This window comes from Homarus americanus, unplaced genomic scaffold (genome assembly GCF_018991925.1).
Source record: "Homarus americanus isolate GMGI-L3 unplaced genomic scaffold, GMGI_Hamer_2.0 scaffold45698, whole genome shotgun sequence".
In the NCBI taxonomy this organism is placed as follows: domain Eukaryota; kingdom Metazoa; phylum Arthropoda; class Malacostraca; order Decapoda; family Nephropidae; genus Homarus; species Homarus americanus.
In genome coordinates, this window is record NW_024735554.1 from 2693594 (window position 1) to 2714409 (window position 20816).

Consider the following 20816-nt stretch of genomic DNA (forward strand, 5'->3'; position numbering starts at 1 on the left):
GGTAGCACCGCCCGTTCTACCCTCCACATGCGCTAAGCAACTCTGCAGACAACAAGTCGCCACTACACCGCCTGGAGAGAATGTTAGTGAAATTCTCCCCTACAAACGCTGTTTGTCGCTGCCTAGCCGACCCACAATTCCCAGTGTATGCCCGCTGTTTGTCGCTACTTACCGACCCCACCAATTCCCCAGTGTTGCCTCGTGGTCTGGGTCAACCAGCGCCGCCGCCTACGGACGGGGTCAACTGCTAAGCCACGCCTACCCGCTATTTAAGACCTGACCTCGTGTCTGTCTCTCCTTCTACCACCACCAACCAGCCAGCACCTCCTCGCCGCTGCCTGGCGGCCTTCGCTCCTCCTCCGCCTCGCCGGCGGTACTCTCTCCGCTGGCGAGCAACCCAAGCTGTCCTTCTCTGAGCGTCCTCACCAGTAGCTCTACATCACCTTAACGCTGCATTGTACATCCAATACAACATGTATATAGAGAGCACATTGTGAGTTTCCTTTCTCCATCCCATCCTGAGTGTGAACCAAATATCCTGAACCCCACAAATGGTGACTCCCGGAGATTCGCACTCACACAGGATGGAGGAGAAACTGATCACGCTCCCAGTCTTCAAGCAACATGGAAGACTGGCTTATCCACCCAGAAGCAGCTCTCATCGGCTCTACAGCTTCTGTCTCTACACCGCAGGTCAGACACCCTAGAGCAGCTCCTCTTCCGACCCCAGCACACCCGTCCTGCCTCAGACGCCGACCCCGGCCCAGCAGTAACCCCTGCCGCCCCTGATGCGGCCTCTGTTCCTGAGTGCGGACCCACACACCCCTCTTTTCTCCCTCAGGTACTCCCTGCTAATGTCCTGCACCCTGCTGCAGTCGTGGACCCAGCTGCTGTCACGAGCCCTCATCCGCTGCTGCTGACACAGCCCCTGCTCCTGACCCAGGCCCACACACACCCCAGCAGGCGCATCTGACGACTCTGTACCTGCCGTGAGGGAAGCACAACATTCATCGCCTCCACACACCCTTTTTCTCCCTCTCTTCTCCCACAGATAGTGTGTATATAGACAGTTGTATCCAGCGACCGGCTCATCCACGCCATCGCCGTTGTCTCACATGAGGTATGCACCGCCCGTTCTGCCTCACATGTGCTAAGCAACTCTGCAGACAACAAGTCTCCTACACCGCCTGGAGGGAAGGGGGAGTATTGTAGTGGAATTCTCCCCTACAAACGCTGTTTGTCGCTGCCTAGCCGACCCCACCAATTCCCCAGTGTATGCCTCGTGGTCTAGGTCAACCAGCGCCGCCATACACCACGGAGCGGGGGTCAACTGCTAAGCCACGCCTACCCCCGCTATTTAAGACCTGACCTCGTGGTGATCTGTCTCTCCTTCTACCTACACCAACCAGCCAGCAACACCTCCTCCGCCGCTGCCTGGGGGTCCTCTCTCCGCCTGCCTGCGCGGTACTCTCTCCCGCTGGCGAGCATGGCGACCCACAAGCTGTCCTTCTCTGAGCGTCCTCACCAACCAGCTCTCTCTACATCACGCTTGTAACCATGCTGCCTTCCCAGCACCAAGCTGCATTGTACATCCAATACAACATGTATATAGAGAGCACATTGTGAGTTTCCTTTCTCCATCCCATCCTGAGTGTGAACCAAATATCCTGAACCCCACACCATTATATCATGGCTTGCATTTTGACATCATATACAGACAGATTACTCGATCTGTAGGGGAGGAATCCACTACAAAGTCTCATACTGAAGGCAGTAAAGGGGTACAGGCGAGGAATTGGGTCACGAATTTTAAAGCAAGTACTCCTGAAACGTTTATAATTTATTACCGTGCTCACGAACTAGATGGCGGGGTTTACCCTGGGTAAAAATCGTTTAGGGTGATTGGTCATCCTAGCTCCCTCCACCAATCATGGCATTGCCTCATCGCCCACACGCAAGCTGTGTTAAGCCACGGCACCTTTTTTCTCTCGCTAAAATTCCCTTCCATCATCCCCTTCAAACGTCCACTGAACCTCCTTCCCCCATGTCACTAGCCTTTACTTATTCATTCATACTCATTCTTTAACTCTCTCCAACTAAAATTGATTCCAAATGTCACCAACCGCGCCCCGCTAAACGCTTTAAGTATAACTTCCTTGTTAGATATTCCTTGTTCCTTGTTTACCGAGTTTTAACATTAGTACAGTACTATTGTGTGGTTACTGGTGACGGCAGTTGATAATACATTATTACACGTGTGTGGTGATTAGTTACCCAATTGTGAATTTCAAATAACAAGTACTCTGTAATTTGTTCGTTCTGCTAACGTGTTGAATAATATGAAGTAACCTAGAAATTAATCGTGTTATGAAAATAACAGAAGGTAATTATGAGTCAGTACAAATACTTGATGGCTATATATTACAGATGATAAACTAAACTGAAAAGTAACCATTCCTCAAGACTTAAGTTATACGTGAACAGTAGCAATAATAACCACAATGATAATTACCTGGACCAATTTGTGAGTGACTGAAAGTAACCGTACAACACTATAGCAAATTTTCTACGTAAATAGACGATATTTGGGACTTGAACCAATCAATGAACCTCATGCAATTTTAAAATTAAAATATGAGTTTTCACCAATTTAAGAAAGTGTAGCTGCTAATATTGATGACGTGCTATTTATTTCATAGTGGATATTTAGCCGTGACTGTCTAAGTTCCTACTAACGCAATTTTACCGTGAGTGCGCTCTGATTGGCTAAGTGCTTTCTGTTTAATATGACGGGGGATCCACCCCTCAGCCTAGAAGTTAGGTAAGGTTAGGTAGGTTTCTTTGGTTGGTTAGGGCAGGTAAGGTTAGGTTCGAGTAAATGTCACCTCTTTTATAATAAGTCTCAATGCACAACAGAAATATGGTTAGGTATGTTTACAGCGACAACGATCGACTCGGCAAAATAAATACCAAATGCCGCCAGAATCATGGTCAAATATAGTTCTCGTGTTGTTCTCTGCTCACTCACGGTAAAATAGTGTTAGTAGGAACTTAAAGTCATGGCAAAATATCCACTGCTTTTTTTTATGGTTATATTCTTACTATATTTTCTTCAGTGAATTCTGATATGATAATCACTTCATTTTCTTAGGTTAGGTTAAAGTTAGATTAGGTTAAGTTGAACTTTTAAATAAACAATTTTTAACACATTTGACATAACTCTGACTGTCCACTATAAAACACTGAAGTTGAAATGTTTAAATAAATTTTTATGAAAAATTGGCGACGGTATAGACTTCAATAATTACTATTGATATTGAAACAATTAATTTAGACGAATTTAATGCAGATACGGAGTGGACAATATATAATACAAATCAATGTTGACATGGCTGAGTTAATTGAGAGCCTGAGCTCTCTTAGTGGCACCTGATATACAGTATCCTACTGTGCATTTATCTCAGAATTATATAACATTATACTTTTGTCCTCTTCACCACTGATCGGCTCGTTAACCGCTTGGACACGTCTCTGTTATGCACTGTTGGCAAGTACTGGCATGCACCGGCTCTGGAATGTATCTGAACCTGCTCCAGTGCTTGTCAAGTCTGGTCTTGAAAGAGCTCACACTCGGTGCCGTCACAACACTCGCTGGCAGAATGTTCCAAGAGTTCACGACTCTCACTCCGAAAAAGTTGCCCCTCACAGTTTTCTGGGCTTGCGGCTTCTTCAACCTTGAGCTGTGACCTCTTGTGGGGTGAGCATCTGCCAGTTCCAGGTAAGGGCACTTGACCGAGTTGTGCCCTTTGAGATGCTTATACACCTCAATTAGGTCTCTTGCCCACCTGTAGTATAAGCTAGGCAATTTCAGGCGCTCTAATTTCTCAGGTTAGCTGAGGTGCCGAAGCGCAGGAACCTCTTTTGGACATTTTCAATCAACTGACAGTCCCTAGCATATCTCGGGGACCAGACAGGGTGACAGTACTCCAGATGGGGAAGCACTCCACTCTTGAAGATCGTTATGAGGGATGGACTGTCTAGATATCTGAACGACCTTCTTATAAGACCTAATAATTTAGTTGCCTGATTTACCTTCTTCTCGCAATGGCCCGAGAACTTCAGCTCATTGTCAACATAAACACCTAGGTCCTTTTCACATTCAGTCTTAATTAATGCAGTTTTTTGTCCCGTTGGGACATAAGAAAAGTCTCCTTACCGTTGGTATGTCCCAGGTGCATCCTCTTACATTTCGTGACATTGAATCTCAGCAGCCATTTCTTTGACCATTCTTGAAGCCCACAGAGATCCTTCTGCAACTCTTCACAGTCCGCTTAGTTCTTAATTTCCTGAAATAACTTGGCGTCATCCGCAAACATTTGTATGGAGGAATGTGCAGCGTCAGGCATGTCATTTATGAAGCAAACAAACAACAGCGGGCCCAATACACTGCCCTGTGGTACCCCGCTTGTGACGGGTACACACGATGATTTCGTGCCATTAATTACCACACACTGCTTGTAGTCCTGTAGAAAGTCTCTTGATCCACCCTAGGACATTTTCCCGAATTCCATACCCTTCCAATTTAATTTTCGGACTTTCATGGGGTACACTGTCGGAATCCTTGGAAAAATCTAGGTATATACTGTCGATATTAGCACCATGTTCCAGAATTTGGGTCCAAATATCCAGTACCTTGTGTAACTGTGTTAAGCAGGAGCGCCCCGGCATAAAACTGTGTTGGCAATCCTTTACAAGGTTGTTTTGTAGTAGATGTTCCATCATGGTGTCTCTGATAATACTCTCAAGTACTTTACATACTATTCTGTCAGGCTCACCGGTCTATAGTTTTTCGTGGAGTGATGATCGCCCTTCTTGAAGATAGGACTCGCATAAGCCATTTTCCAAACACGGGACCTATTGCTCATCCAGGCATTTACTGAACAGGATCTTCAGGGGCTCAGCAAGCTTGTTGCACAACTTTCTTAGTGCTCTGGGATGCACCATGTTAGGGTCGGGACTTTTATGAACCTTTAGCTTTGGCAGTTTATTTCTTATAACCTCATCTGTGAACACAATGTGGGTCAGGGGCCGCATATTCAAAAACATTTACGGGACTGTATCTCTTTGTTTACCCATAACTGGACTTCCAGTCTCTGATCAGTATACTCAAAACAGATATTTGGCAGCGGACTCCGTAAGTGAGCCCGTAATCTAGGCCGTAACTTACAGCACCTAAGGAGGTGCTGTAACACGATCAATCCGGATATAGTAGTCTCTATTTCCTGACTGCATAAAAAAAATAATAATATGTGTTGTAATAATGTTTGCTACACTTGTTTTATCATAGAATAATGAAGAATATGTTTTGTACATCAACATACTGAAATACTATATTACAGTTTGGGTTTTTAGTTATTTTTTTTTCTTACATTAAGAAGAGGCTTGAGTGTTTCTATTTCTCGTGGAATGGAACAGACGCAGCTTTTGTCTTCTTACAACTTTTCAAGTAATTTGTACCAAAATAGAAAATTTTTATTGTCCACATTTATGATACAAATATTTTTTATGACTGAGTAAGCTTGCAGATAGACCTTATTAATGTGGTATAGCCTTAATTATCCCTCAGTAATGAAAGCCAATTATGAGGCCAAGTGAATATTTTTGCCTAGACTGCTATGCGAGGACCAAGTTATAACAAGTTATTCTGCCAAGTATCCAATAAGTACCCGTGACTCGGAGTCAAATAATACCTAACCCAATCTAAGTTCATCAAACACTAATAAAATGGGGGGGGGGGGTAAAAATAAAGTGGTAAAGAGTTTTTTTCTTAGAAAAAGAATTATGTTCAAAGGTTTTTTATCCGATACATTCAGTAGTGATTTTTTTTTGCTTGAAAATTAGTGAAATTTTCTTACCCAAACAAAACTTAACCTTACCTAATCTTTCCTTACCTTATTTAACCTAACCTAATCTTACCTTACCTAACCTAAGAAAGCCACAAAGCACATGACAAACAATTAAGTTCTCTAGAAAAATGTCAATTTCTTTTTTAAAAAATACATTTGCCGATAAAAAACTTTTTACAATCATTTCTCCAACATATCTATAAATGTGTGGTAAATGTAACTTAGGTTGCCACTATTATGCATTTTAAATTTAGGTTAGGTAAGGCATGTTAAGGTTAGGCTAGGCTAGGCTAAGTAAAGGTTAGTTTAGGTAAAGGTTAGGTTAGGTGGTTAATATATAGGACTGACCCGCGAACGAGTTATTTGTATTACTGTTTATTTTCTTACTTTATTTTCATCAGTGAGTTCTGATATGGTAATCTTTTCTTGGGCAAATGTCTCATTTTGTAGGTAATTAAGAGCCGAGGCGCTCACTAATTTGTCTTCCCAGCAGTAATGAAGCAACACTGCTGCAGCGCTTTTCCCCGGGCTCGTGGTAGTTTCATTTTCAGCATGACGCGTGAAGGTTGTTGCCGGTCTTATATGGACGTAATGGCTTACTAGCCATTCATGCAGTTGGTCTATCCAGTATTAGTACAGGAGAAAACTGGGGACTGGGAAACCTGTGAGGTTTGGTAGAGGCACATAAACCCTTCTCACTTGTGTCTGGTCCGAGGCTCGAACCCTTGACATATTGGTCAGAGTTACAACGTTACCACCAACACCCCCATTCACTGAACTTCATATTCAATGTCTTATGGGGAGAGAGAGCAAAAAAAAAAAGTTACATGTAATTTACTATAGCATTTTTGGCAGAAATTAATATTTTTCAGTTTCACTAAATTAAATGTAACATAACACGTCTGTAGAATGGCTGAGTAAAAAGTAAACAATTTAGTTTATCCTGGAACTTGCACTCTCTTAAGTGAAATTGAATTGTGAAAATATCTCAAGCTATCAATTTTTGCCAGAAGCGCTATGGAATAAATAATTTTTTCTCCCTATAGTATAATGAATCAGTATAAAGGTCTGTGAATGGTCACTATGGAATATTAACCAAAAGTGAATTTATTTTTGTTTTGCATTTTTTTTGTGTTTGGGTCATGAAGCCATTAACACGAACCAATACTGGTAGATGAAATTTTTGCGCATGCAGAAATCTCCCAAGAGATATGAACTGTCCTCTGATTGGTCAAAGCAGATCGCCTGAAGTTCACGAAAGAGATTTGAATATAATATCCTGCAAATATGTGTTCAGCGAATTTGAAATCCGTCAATATTGTTATGTCTTGGTCATGTCTAGATCACATCCACTAAATATGAACACAATTTGCAGTGTACAAAACCAGGTTCTCAAAATCAGTGTATGTGGGTTCATCGATAAAGATAGAAAGAATTTTGCTGAAACAGGTTATAATATAGCTTATGAAGGGTTAGGTTGGGTTGTTAATGATTCTGTTATTTTTTTAACTACACATTTTCCCTCATCTTTAAAGCCCTGCCCACTTTGGAAGGATTCATTGTCATTCTTAGTGTTAAAGGGTCATATCTCCATCAGGGTCGGTACAAGGGTATTTGGCACCCTACGCAAGCTCATAGCTACTGTACAGTGGTCCCTCGGTTAACGAACACAATTCGTTCCAGAAGGTCGTTCAATAACCGAAAATTTCGTTAACCGAAACCATTGTTTCAATGGGATTTTGGGTAATTGGTTCCAGCTCACTGAAAATTACATACAAATTAAAAAAAAAATGCAGTAAAGTACACTTACTTTGAGGTGTGTATGTAGAAGGCTCCTGGTTGATGATGATGGGAATTAGAAGTGGGGGTGGAGGAGAAGGGAGAAGAGAAGGAAGTGGGGGTGGAAGAGAAATCACCCCATGCTTCATGCTGTCATTTCACCCATAAAATTTTAAGCTCACTAGGTGTAATTCAAGATTATTTTCTTTAAATCAACATAGCACTGCACTATATATTGTCAATATGTTAAATAAATTTCAGAATGACCAATAATTGTACTGTTTAAACGTAATCATACTCTGTGTTCAAGAGATCCACAAGCAAGATGTTTCTTCCACTGAACAGAGATACAAACTGGGGCCTTGGTGGGTGAGTGAAGTGGCTGATGGGCGCACCAAATACTGGTTCCCTGTATGGCAATTATGTTAAATAAGTGTTAAAATGACTAAAAAAATTAATGTAAAACTTGGAAAAATATTGAATAATACAACCTTCTTAATATTTACTCCAATTTTAACGAATGTAAGCTCTAGAACCGATTTCTGTATTGGCGGACTAATCTTCCAGCTGGTGAGCAAGCCAAAGCATGTTGAAACATTTTTGTAAGAATTTCGGTGACCAAAATGAAGATTCTTATGGAAGGTAATTCGTCAACCGAAATTTCGTTAACCGAGGGACCACTGTACTCAATTACAGTACAGTATCAGTACAGTACTATATTGGGTAATGGTGGAGGAGACGGTTAGCACCACTTCCACTTTATGGAATTGCACTAAATTTTTGGATGGTACCAAGTATAATAAAATTGAAATGACAACATTGTAGTATTTTTTCTTTTTAGCCTTTCCTTCAATTATAAATTACTTGTTAGTGAGTAGGGCATGAAAGAAGAGGGAAAAATCAATGAAAAGGACAAATTTGAAAAACACAAGCTTTTATCAGTCATCCAGACTCATCCAACATGCTTAAAGGCAAAAACTAAGTTCAAGTTCATCTTAATGCATGGAAAAAAAAAATTCTACTTTACAGTTTAAAGTTTTAAGAATTCATTTAAGTGCAGTTGGAGAGAGAGAGAGAGAGTGTAGCAACTTGGCTCCCCTGGACCCATATTATACATTACACTCAGAGGATGAGAGCCCAACAGATTAGAGAAGCAGTCACCAGTTATACTGGACAGTGGCAACTTGGTTCTCTTATAATCAGGATTAGAGATGTGTGCAGCCCTGTAAGAAAGTTTATTATCACCACTTTTACCAGTGTATAATAGTTCACATCCATATACTGTAGGGCTGTTGATTTAAAAAAAAAATTGATTTAAAAAAGATTTTTTATTTTATTCTAGTTTGTATAACCAGAATCCAAAAAAGTTATTATTGCTCCATGATAGTCACCATCCAGTCCAAAGTGATTACAGTACAGGTATACAGTAGAACGTCGATTTAACGCAAATCGATTTAAAATTATTGATTTAAAGCGACACCCACAATTAAAGACAACGTATCAATTTAACCCCTCCCCTTACCCTTATTTTCCCAGTGTATGTATAAATTATCATCATATTTTTTATGCCAATTTTCTATTGTGTATATAAGGACAAACTGATATACAAAATATTTCAAGATACAATTTTTTTTTTAGGAGTTACAGTATTACATAGTAAAATACACCATAATTATTATCCCGAGTATACTCGGAAAATATGAAATTAATAAGAAAATCATGAGAATAATTGGTGCAGTACAGTACTACTTGAAATGAATTATTTGTTTTTACTTTATGCTAATACAGTGGTCCCTCGGTTACCGAGCACAATCCGTTCAAGAAGGTTTCTCGTTAACCGAAACCATTGTTTCAATGGGTTTTTGGGTAATTGGTTCCAGCTCTCCGAAAATTGCCTAAATTCAACAAAAAAGGTAGAAAAGTACACTTACTTTGAGGTGTGTATGTAGAAGGCTCCTGGATGATGATGATGGGAATTAGAATGGGGGTGGAGGAGAAGGGAGAAGAGAAGGCATTGGGGTGGAAGAGAAGTCACCCCATGGCGCCATTTCACCCATAAAATTTTAGTTCTCTTGGTGTAATTCAAGATTATTTTCTTTAAATCAACCCTGCACTGCATTATATATTGTCAATATATAAAAAAAATTTCAAAATGACCAATAATTTATTGCAAACACAGAAAAAAAGCGTTTAGTTGAAGAGAGTCTCAGGCAAGATGTTACCTCCACTGAAAAGACAGAGAGACTGGCACCTGTTTGGTGTGTTGACAGGCTGGATGGCACGCATGAAACTACTGTACAGTAAAAGTCCAAAAATCCGGATGCCAGAAATCCAGACCACCCGAGAATCCGGACTTTTCGAAAACTCAAACTCTATTTTTTTTTTTTTTAGCTGGCTTTTGTGTGTGTGTGTGCATGCGTGAGTGCCACAGCTGCACAGCGACAACAAGCGACCACGCGGTCACCACTTTAAAACGAGCAATCAAACTGTGACAACGTATGTAATTTTGAGTCCTACTCTTTCCATTTACAGAGTACTGTACAAGCCCATAATAATGGCTCCTAAAGTAGATAAACTTCATTGTGTGAAGAGAAAGAACAACACGTTGAAATTGAGTGACAAACTTGAAATAATTAAGAAACTAGAACGTGGTGTGAGCAATACTGATCTAATGGAAACATACGTCATTGGAAAGTCTACAATTTATGATATAAAAAAAGGCAAAGAATAAAATTTTAGAATTCACAGCTTTATCTTTAAAACTGCTTGTTTTGATAAATGAAGCATGCTATATTTGCTAATGAATAAACTATCAAAATGTACCTGTTCATCTCTTCTTTATTTCTCCTGAAATTTGAATTTTAAAAGTACTGCCTCAGAATCCGGAAAATCCGGACCGACCCAATCCCCAAGCAGTCCGGATTTTTGGACTTCTACTGTAGTTTCCTTACCTTCAATTCTGTTCAATAATTGTTAAAATGACTAAAAAATTTAATATTAAACTTTTAAAATTATTGAATAGTATAAACTTCTTGATATTTACTAAAATGGTAAGGAATATAAGCCCTAGAACCGATTACTGTATTGGCGGACTAATACTACAGCTGGTGGACCGCCAAATGCAAGCAAAAACATGTTGAGGTCGGCTCGTAAGAAACTCGTCAACCGAGGGATTGCTCGTTAACCTAAGTTAAGAATCTTATGGAAGGTAACTCATGAACCGAAATCTCGTTAACCTAGGTACCACTGTATAGTTATAAAAAATAAGGGTATTTTTTTAACCAATAGAGTTGCAAATCAGGCTTTTTTACAATATTCTGCAAGATTATAATGGCCAAGAAAACTCTAATTTAATTTCTAATTGTTGACTGCCACTTGCTGACGCTTCTCTCAATTTATTTTGTGCATTTCTGTTAGTCTCTACAACTATCTTATTTACAATATAAGCATCTATGAATCTCTCAAAATACTGTACTGTACTGTAAAATACTTTCCTCTTCATCAAAAGAATAATTGATACCATTATTTGCAGTAAAATCAAATGGCGGTGGGGAAGGCGAGATGACAAGCGTTGATTCATTCACCTTCTTCCAACCCCTGGCGTCAGGTGGATTTTCTTCATCGGACGTTTCTTCCTCTTCAGAAGAAATGTCTTCATCACTTGTATCACTTTCTGATTCCTCCATGTCTTCATAATCATCACTGCTATATTCAACATCACTAATCATAATTGGGGGGGGGGGTGAATAAAACGACCAAAGACGTTTCATACGAAGACGCAGCATCTCTTGGCCGCCAGGAAATATTTTCGTCTGCTCTATAAACAAAGATTGTGCTGCCGTCTATTGCGGGAAAGGAGAACTATTCATCGTTACTTACTCAAGACTTATAAACAACGGGCTTGCAAACTCATACGCGTTATTTCGGGTTAGTAATATTTGAATAGCATGGCGTCCTGAGTCTACTCGGGATAATAATTTTTTGACACATCCTTTTTAATGAGTATACTCTCTGGGCATGCTACAAGGCTGCCCGCCCCCCTCCTGCATCCTCAGTTCTCACGCTGACGCTCTAGTGAACGGACATACTGTGTGACACTATCTCCTACCACGTGCATCAACCATTGCCACTATGTCCAAGAGGCCAGCCACTACATCATTAACTACCCCAAAGACCAAGAAATCAAGGCAAGCAATTACACTGGAGCAGAAAATCAAGGTCTTGGAAGCACTGCAGTGTGGAAATGGTGCTTCAAGTGTGGGGCGCCAATTTGAACTGTCGGAGAGCTCTGTCCGCACTATCAAGCTCAACGAGAAGAAAATTAGAGCAGCCTATGCTTCACCAGATGTTGCCAAGGGTAAACTCCACTTGAAGTCTGCTATGTATGTTGAGATGGAAGATGCACTGAAGTTATGGGTAGAAGACATGCAGCGCCGAAAACTTTCTTTCACTGGCCCCATGCTGCAAAACCAAGCCTACAAAATACAGTCTCGGATACTTGAAAAGGAAGGGAAGTCCATCAAAGACAGTAAGTTCACAGCAAGTACAGGCTGGCTGTACAAATTTATCAAAAGGACGGGGCTAAGGAAATCGACGCTTTCAGGTGAAGCTGGATCTGCCGACGCGGAGGCTGCTGAGGATATGAAGAAAGTTCTGAAGGATATAGTGGAAGAAAATGGTTATTCTCCTTGCCAAGTGTGGAATTGTGATGAAACTGGATTGTATTGGAAAAGAATGCCCAAGAAAACCTATCTAATGAAGAATGAAGAAAAGACACCTGGGTTCAAGGTCAGCAAGGACAGACTGACGATTCTCCTCATGGCCAACGCATCAGGCACCTCACGAATGAAACCACTCGTCATCCACCACTCGGCTAGACCTCGTGCCTTGAAAAATTTGCTCATCCCGAAACTTCCTGTATTTTGGCGATCAAACAAGAAGGCGTGGATGACTTCTGATATTTTCGATGAGTGGTACATCAGCCATGCCACCCCATTCATTGAAAATGTTAACAAAAAACTGAACCTTAGCAACAAGGCCTTGATTCTCATGGACAACGCATCTTGCCACTCCAAACACCTGTGCAGTGTGAATAAGGACATAAACTTGACCTTCTTCCCTCCAAACGTGACTTCACCCATTCAGCCACTAGATCAAGGAGTTATTGCATTGTTCAAGAGATATTATCTCAAGTTTACCATGAAGCAAATGGCTGAAGTTATGAGCAAGGACAAGAATATGACTGCAGCAACGTTTTGGAAGAGCTACACCATTGAAGATGCCATAGCTAACATCGCAGTTGCGTGGAAAAGTGTGCCAGAAAGTGCACTAAATGGAGTGTGGCGTAATTTGTGGCCTCAGGTAGTCCATGATTTCAAGGGCTTTGATGAAGACAAGGACGTGAAAGACATTCTGAAGCTCGGTAAGGAAGTGAGAGGTGATTCAGGATTTCAAGAAATCCAAGAAGAGGATGTGAATGAACTGCTTGTCAGCATGGAGGAGCCTCTCACTTCTGAAGAAGTCTTGGAGATGGTGGAGATGGCGAAGAATCACAAGGAAGAAGAGGAAGCAACAAATGAGCCCCAAACAGTGAGGAAGGATCTGACAATTCCTAAGCTGAGGGAGTTCATGCAGCACGTCACTTCTGCCACTCAGTCTGCACTGCAACAAGACCCTGATATGGAATGCAGTATGCAAGTGGTGGAGGCGTTGAATCGGGCTGCATCTACGTGCTCTCAGCTGCTAGATCAGATGGTTATGGCCCAGCAACAGAAGAAAATCACCTCATTCTTCCCTCCATTTTCCTCATCAGGTGAGTTTGTTATGAAACTGAGAGTTTATTGCTTGGAAAAATAGACATTAAATTTTGGATGAACGATATGTAATTATTATGTGGTAGAAATTCAATAATTTAATGAATGTTTTCCATTCCTTCAGCTCCTGGGGTAGCTGGCCCGTCTACTTCTGGGCAGACACAGCCGTCATCCAGTGAGTACAGTAAACCCTTGTTACTCGCAGGGTTAGCTTCCAAGGAATGGCGCGAATAGGCAAAACCGCAAATAGCAACTTATATATTGTACAACCTTAATACACTACTGTATACCTATACTGTACTGTGTATGAGAAATTTTAGTCACCAATACTACTTACATTCGTATGTGGAAGCTTGATGAAGTGGTGTACTGTACATAGGGAGACATCTGGTTAGGTTAGGTCAGTGCTTTTTCTGTTTTTACTAAGTTCTTGTCATGAACAACCTGTGCCACTTTAGCACTTGTTGGAGCTCTCACTTGAACAGAATCATGAATTGCTTGTTCATTCTTCCTTATGTACCGCACTGTAGATTCGTTCATACCAAATAACCGACCAACCGTGGCAGCACTCAACCCCTCTTAACTTGTCTCATAATTCAACTTTCTTTATCAGGGTCATCACTGACTTCTGCCTTTTACCTTTTACATTTCACTCCACGAGCAACACTAGCACTGACACTAGGCAGTCTTTTAGAGACCATTTTCACACAGAAACACTAAAGTTTTGAGAGGATAACACGAAATGATGCATCACAGGCAATGGTTGAGCGCAAACAGAAGAAGAAGAGATGCTGCGAGCATGTGGGGTGACTTGTTGCACTGTGGTAAAAGGCTCACAAACTAGCCAGCATAGCTACCATCTGCTTCCCGCGAATCGTCGAAATCGCGAATGGCAAGGGTCTACTGCAGTGGTTCTTAACCTTTTTAGGGTCGTGCCCCCTATAGCAGTTGGTCCTCATCTCCACGACCACTCTCCCCCCACTTCCTTCATATAAAATTCTAAAACAATTTCCTCTTGAATTAAATAGGAAAGTTGAGAAACTAGTTTTTCATTCATTACTTTAATAACTTTAATTATTCAAGAGTCTGTATAAGCAACTCGCAAATACACAACATATTTAGTGAGAACACATTTAGGGAGATTTTTGACACTGCTTCCGAGCTACCAGATCCCGAATACATGAACGCGTGCCAGAGAGAACACAGCGCAAGTGCCCTTCAACGTTCAGCTTGCTTCTGTATTTGGTCTTGACAGCAACCAGCGCAGAAAATGCAGCCTTACAAAGATACGTGGATCCAAACATCGTCAGAATCTGAACAGCTTGACGTGAGACCAGGGGGATACACAGGAAGGTATTTGACCCAGAACACCTCCAGGTCCAGAGTTTCAAAGTCATCCTCAGCTGAGGAGTTGAACTTCAGCTCAAGGAACTCTGCCTGGACTTCATCCGAAACATCAGCTACCTCACATTTGAATGGGTTCCTGATGAATTTCACGACCCCCTCTGGAAATTACTCAGGGGGACGAGCCCCCCTGGTTAAGAACCGCTGGTCTACTGTATTGCATCATCCACTACCAACCTGTTACATCATGCTAAGACCTGTGCCAGTGTGCAGTAGCCCTTAGGCACAGGCTCACAGCTAAGCAGTCACACAGGAAAGATGTCGTTGAGTACAAGACTGAGCCCTTCTTGTTGAAAAAGTGACCCAGTGTGGCAATATTTTGATAAAATACCTTCAAAATATGGCAAAGGAAGTAGAGTTTTGATTAATTTTCTATGTGGAAATTACAAGAAAACCTGAAACAATTGATCAATGTCTTTAATATTTACCTACAACTCCTACTTGTTTGAAGCATAAGTATAATATCTGTGGTCCCTCCATTAACCCTTAAGTCCCGGGTTAGGGTGCTGCTGGCAGTTCCCCCCGCCCCTTTCTCCGAGGGGTTAAATCATGAAAAAAATGAACTTTTCAAAAAAATTAAAGATGAAAAAAAAAAAATGGCGGGAAAATAGGCGGACTTTCGGGTACGTCACCCGGGGCCTAAGGGTTAATGAGCGGTTCAATTTACGAGATTTCGGTAACGAATTAGCTCCCATAAGGATTTTCAGTTCTATTAACGAGTACAACTTCTATTAACGACAGCCTTATGAGAAACACGCTTTGGTGCACGCATCAGCTGATCGGCTAGTCCGCCAATACAGTAATTGGTTCTATGTTTGCATTTGCTTCCAGTGGAGTAAATATCAAGAAAGTTGTGCTCTTTAATATTTTTGCATTTTTTATATTAAAATTATTAGTCATTCTGAAATTTAGTTAACATATTAATAATATAACAGTACAGGGAACAGTTTTTGTGTGCCCATCAGCTGATCGAATTGCCCACCAACTCTTCTCAGTTTAACTTTGTTTACAGTGGAGTAAACATCGAAAAAGTTGTGCTCTTAAATATTTTTGCATTTTTACATTAAAATTATTGGTCATTCTGAAATTTAGTTAACATATTGATAATATACAGTGCAGAAATTATTATGAAACATGAAGAAGGCATTAGAACCAATGCACTCTGTAAAGAATATGGCATGTCATCATCGAGCGCCTCTACAATCAGCTGTTTGCTATGTAAACAAAGCTGCCGGGAATACGACATACACACCTCAAAGTAGGGGAAAATACAGTATTCTATTGTTTTTTATTTATTATTGTACAGTATACTATACAGTACAATACTGGATTATGCAGTAAAACGTCGATATAACACGAGATAGGTTCCAAGAGAGGTCGCTTTAAACCTAATTCGCACTAAATTGAAGTGTTGTTTCAATGGAATAATTTAGTTTGGTACTTGAGAGAAACACAGAATACTAAAGAGACTGAGAGTCTACCCAGATGCACTTCAGCCCATCTCCTAGAATAAACAAAACATTGTTTTTTGTAGTATTATATTAAAACAAACACTCATAAATCAACACAGCTAAAATTAAGGGATGTGAAATGGTCTGTTTACTGGCTGGGATGATGGGGGGAAGGGAGGTGAGGTAATATGTTTGACAGTTGATGCTTATTTATTTATCTGTCCTTAGAGTGACTTTAAGTTTTTCTCTTATAAAATGTCACTGAACTAACATGGGAGAATATAATTAACATTGATGGAATTCTTATAATATAGTGATTAATTTGAATATAAACATGCTATAGCTCGCATTAGACATACAAATTTTAGTTCTAATTTAAGAATTTTATAACATCGAGCAAAAATTTTTCTCTTGTGCAAAATATATGACGTTCACATTCAAATTATTCGCTATCTTGACTTATTCCGGCAATACAAATTATATTCTCCTAACTTTAGTCTGTGACATTATATAATATAAAAACTTTAAGCCTAAAACACCAAATCCTGGAGGGGGGGGGCTGGTGACAGTGACATGTTTGACAGTTGGCACCAAAGGTCTAGTGAAGTATTTATTTGTTTATTTATGTCCTTTAGCTTGAGTTTATGTTTTTTGCTTATAAATTGTCACATTATTTTGAGTACATGCACAGTACAGCTTTACCTATAGGACAGTGTAGCGTGCCCAGAGAAACATTAGGAGCAAAATTGTAAATATGGTGCGCCAGATTGACTCGCACAAAGTAGGAAAGATTCGGTTTAAATTAAAATATTGTCCTTAATTGTGGGTGTCGCTTTAAATCAATAATCTTAAATTTAATTGCTTTAAATCGACGTTCTACTGTATTTAGTTTATATTTAATGTTTTGTTAATTCTATTACTGGTATACAATACTTTTTATGTACTTTTTTTTTGAGTAGAAACAAATTACCCAATATCCTATTGAAATAATAGATTCAGTTAACAACTGACTCTGTGGAACCAATTGTGCTCGTTAATCGAGGGACCACTGTACAAGAGAACATGTAGGCTAAGATAAGAAATGGGGTGATACTTATCTGAAATTTGTGTTTGTTGTTTCAGTTACAAAGAAAATATTATAATTTTTTGTTGTGAGAACACTGAGGAGTGAATTTTACAAAAGTGGAAGTCCCTTGTGTTTACTTACATATATAGGCTTATGTAATAAGAGCATATTTAGTTTCTGTGTCTGATTAACAATACAATTGGCTATGTAAGCAGTTTTGTTTAGTTTTTTCTTCTTTCCCTTTACATTTACATGTAAAAATCAAATTGTGATTTAAATCACTGTATGCGACATATGAGGCGCTCAGCATTAGAAAGGGGTGAAGCGTCACCCTGGACAAAATGCGGTTTTTTTTTTATGGATATCACTATTTTTACCCTTCCTCTGCATGTTGGAGTTGGGTGTAACCCTCTAGCTAGAATAGAAATATGGTTGAAAGTCCTTAAAAAATAGGGTGTCATTTTGTCTCAGGCCGGGAGCTACGTATCTGGCTGTGCGCTTAGTAAATGTAGGTGGCTACATCCCGGTCATGGTTGAGAGGAGCGCGAGCCAATGACAGTGTGCCTCCTGCGGACCATACCCCCTGAGTCAGCCAATCACAATGGATTTTCTTTGCTACGTCACAGCTCCTCAGCCAATCTGCGCTCCCAGATGCTGCCTCCTTGTTAGTTTTGGCGCGTTGTATAGCATAAGGTGGTTCAGTGTACTTCCTACTGCTCTTTTTTTATGACTTTTTGGCGTAACATTGACGTTATTCGTGTTCCATGGGTGTGAGAAGTGCTGTGCAATATGTGCCCAATTTTAGAGCAAGATTTTAGAGCCTTCTGGTGTGGGTTCATGAGCCCTAAATCCTGAGTATGTGTTTAGTGACGACAGTGCTCAGGTGGACACCCAGCCATGCTTGGTGATAGTGATTTTGGTGGTGAATTTAGTGGTGATTATGGTGATGCAAGTGCTATTGGCAATGGTGCAGGTGATATGCGTGAGAATGTTGGTGATGAGCTACTTGGTGATGTTGGGATGCCTAGTGGTGATGGTGGAGCACCACGTGATGCAGATTGCAGTGGTCAAGAGCGTACCCCCCAAGGTCCTATAGAAAAAAAGTCAGGATGAGATAGCATAGGGTTGACGGGTGGGCACAGGAGGTTGCCAAGCGTAAACGTAATTTGATTATGACGAGGCCATTAAAGTTATACGCACTCCTCAGGATTTACGTAACTTCAACTTACCACGATCGTTCAGGGATAATAAAACGAAGGAACTAAACAAAGTAAGATTGTAGTAGTATTATCATAATACTGTTTTGACCAAAGATCATGCAAACTTTCTCCGCCTTTGTATTCGTATGTTAATTATGTTAGGGGAATGGTGGGGATGAGTGTAGTGGTGTTTCCTTATTATTACACACTATTATACTTAACAATATTATAAATCTTTGGCTAATAATAGGGACGGAAAGATAAATACTTGTAGGCAAATGAGTTTTTATTATTACAGGTACTGTGTGTATATATATATATATATATATATATATATATATATATATATATATATATATATATTGTATAAAATTTTCTTTGTCCCAATTATACACGTGCTAGTATGAATACCATGATATATGTGGCCATCTCTCTCCCTCTTCTCATGTTCGTTCACAAAGCCTTTCGGGCTTCCACCCTGGGTTTTCTAATTACTCTCAGCATGAAGGCCAGAGTTAAGAATTTCTCTTCATAGCTCTATTTTATTGATGTCCTCAGTAGCGAGCTCAGCCTTTCCAGGCGAACTTTAGCGAGGCTGCTAGCCTTAGTGATCCTTCCAGACGCTGACCTTCCGGTCTTACTAGCAATCTAGAATTATGTTGGGACGGACCTTGTATCCTCAATATGGGTTATATGAGAACCATTCAGGGTGAAATTCTCAACCCAATACATCTTGCTAGAGTAATGGTGAATGATGTTAGCCAATGGAGCGCTATGGTAGCAGCTCAGTATTTTCAACAAAGCCAAATGAAAGTTTAACACAGTCACCATATGCATATACTCCCTGCTTCACCATCACAACGGAGACCAGCAAGGACGCTACCTCCTCTTATTCCCTAGCTACGCTCCCCCACATGCCGCGTCCTCCTCCCACTCCCCCACTGAGCCAGCTAACTCGTGTGCAAAGAAATGTATATTCCCTTTATGTGTTTCCCCTTAGGACAATGTTTTCTTTTACTTTTTTCCATAATATGTATGTAGGATGGTGTGTGCTTGTAACTGAGTAAAAATAAATTAAGAAACTTTCTTATATCTACCCAAAAATACAAGATGAAAAACACCATAACACCTCACAGCTTGTCCCAGTAGCCTGGTGGTTATAGTGATGGGTCTAACCTGGATACAATACCACCAGTGATGTTTACAGATGCAAATATGAAGATAAAGTTATCTGTAAATCTTCATTATTTAGTATTAAGTACAGTATACAGGGTATGTAGATTTAAAAATAAATGTTACAGGTATGGCATTAATAGATTATAATGCTTGTAAGAGTTCAGAAATGGTCACTGCTTAGCAACCTCTGAAGAGTTGGGTGTCTGCTGTATGGACGTTAATTGTGGCAGGTTACCATCATCAGTACAGGTTACCAATCCCTTATCCGAAATCCTTGGGGCTAGGGGCATTTCGGTTTTCGGAATTTTTCGGATTTCAGAATGGTTAGGGTTTTTTTTTTTTTTTAATGTGTATTAGCTCACCCGGGCATAGATCACTGACCCACATCAGGGCCTGGGGAGCGAAAATATAATAAAAATTATAATAATAATAATAATTCATAGGACCAGGTCGTGTTTCTCACTTTTGTTTTTTTCATTCTTGTACCTGTATTTCTTTATTATTATTATTATTATTATTATTATTATTATTATTATTATTATTTTATTATTACAGTATTATTGTTATTATTAATTTTATTATATTTTATTATTATTGATATTATTATTATTATTATTATTATTATTATTATTATTATTATTATTATTACTGTATTGCTATCATTATTATTTTATTTTCGTGTATTTTTATTAAAATTTTTATTTACAATGAATAATTATTATTATTATATTGCTATTACATTTTCTCCCCCCCAGGCCCTGATGTGGGTCAGTGATCTATGCCGGGTGGGCTAATCCCTGTTTAAAAAAAAAAGACCCCTTCCAAAAAATACAAACTTTCGGTTTTCAGAGCTTTTCGGTTTTCGGAATTTCGGATAAAGGGTTGTCAACCTGTACAGTGGTTATAAATGAAGCTTTTATATTTACAGTACAATAATAATTTTTTTAATTCACTAAAAAAATTAATAATAATGTGTTTAACAAAGCAATAACATATTTTTATTTCTGGAGTTGGGTTAGGTA

General features: G+C 39.8%; 1 protein-coding gene across 2 annotated transcripts in view; it reads left to right on the top strand.

Moving 5' to 3' along the window:
• Positions 1–1915: 1915 nt before the first annotated feature.
• Positions 1916–20816, top strand: part of LOC121871383 (tigger transposable element-derived protein 1-like) — a gene marked incomplete at its 5' end in the record, with an annotated part of 72614 nt that continues 53713 nt past the window's right edge. For both annotated transcript variants that reach the window (XM_042373608.1, XM_042373609.1), the window contains 3 exon segments: positions 1916–2255; positions 11713–13497; positions 13623–13673. In XM_042373608.1, the coding sequence (XP_042229542.1) occupies positions 11817–13497; positions 13623–13673 (1732 nt within the window).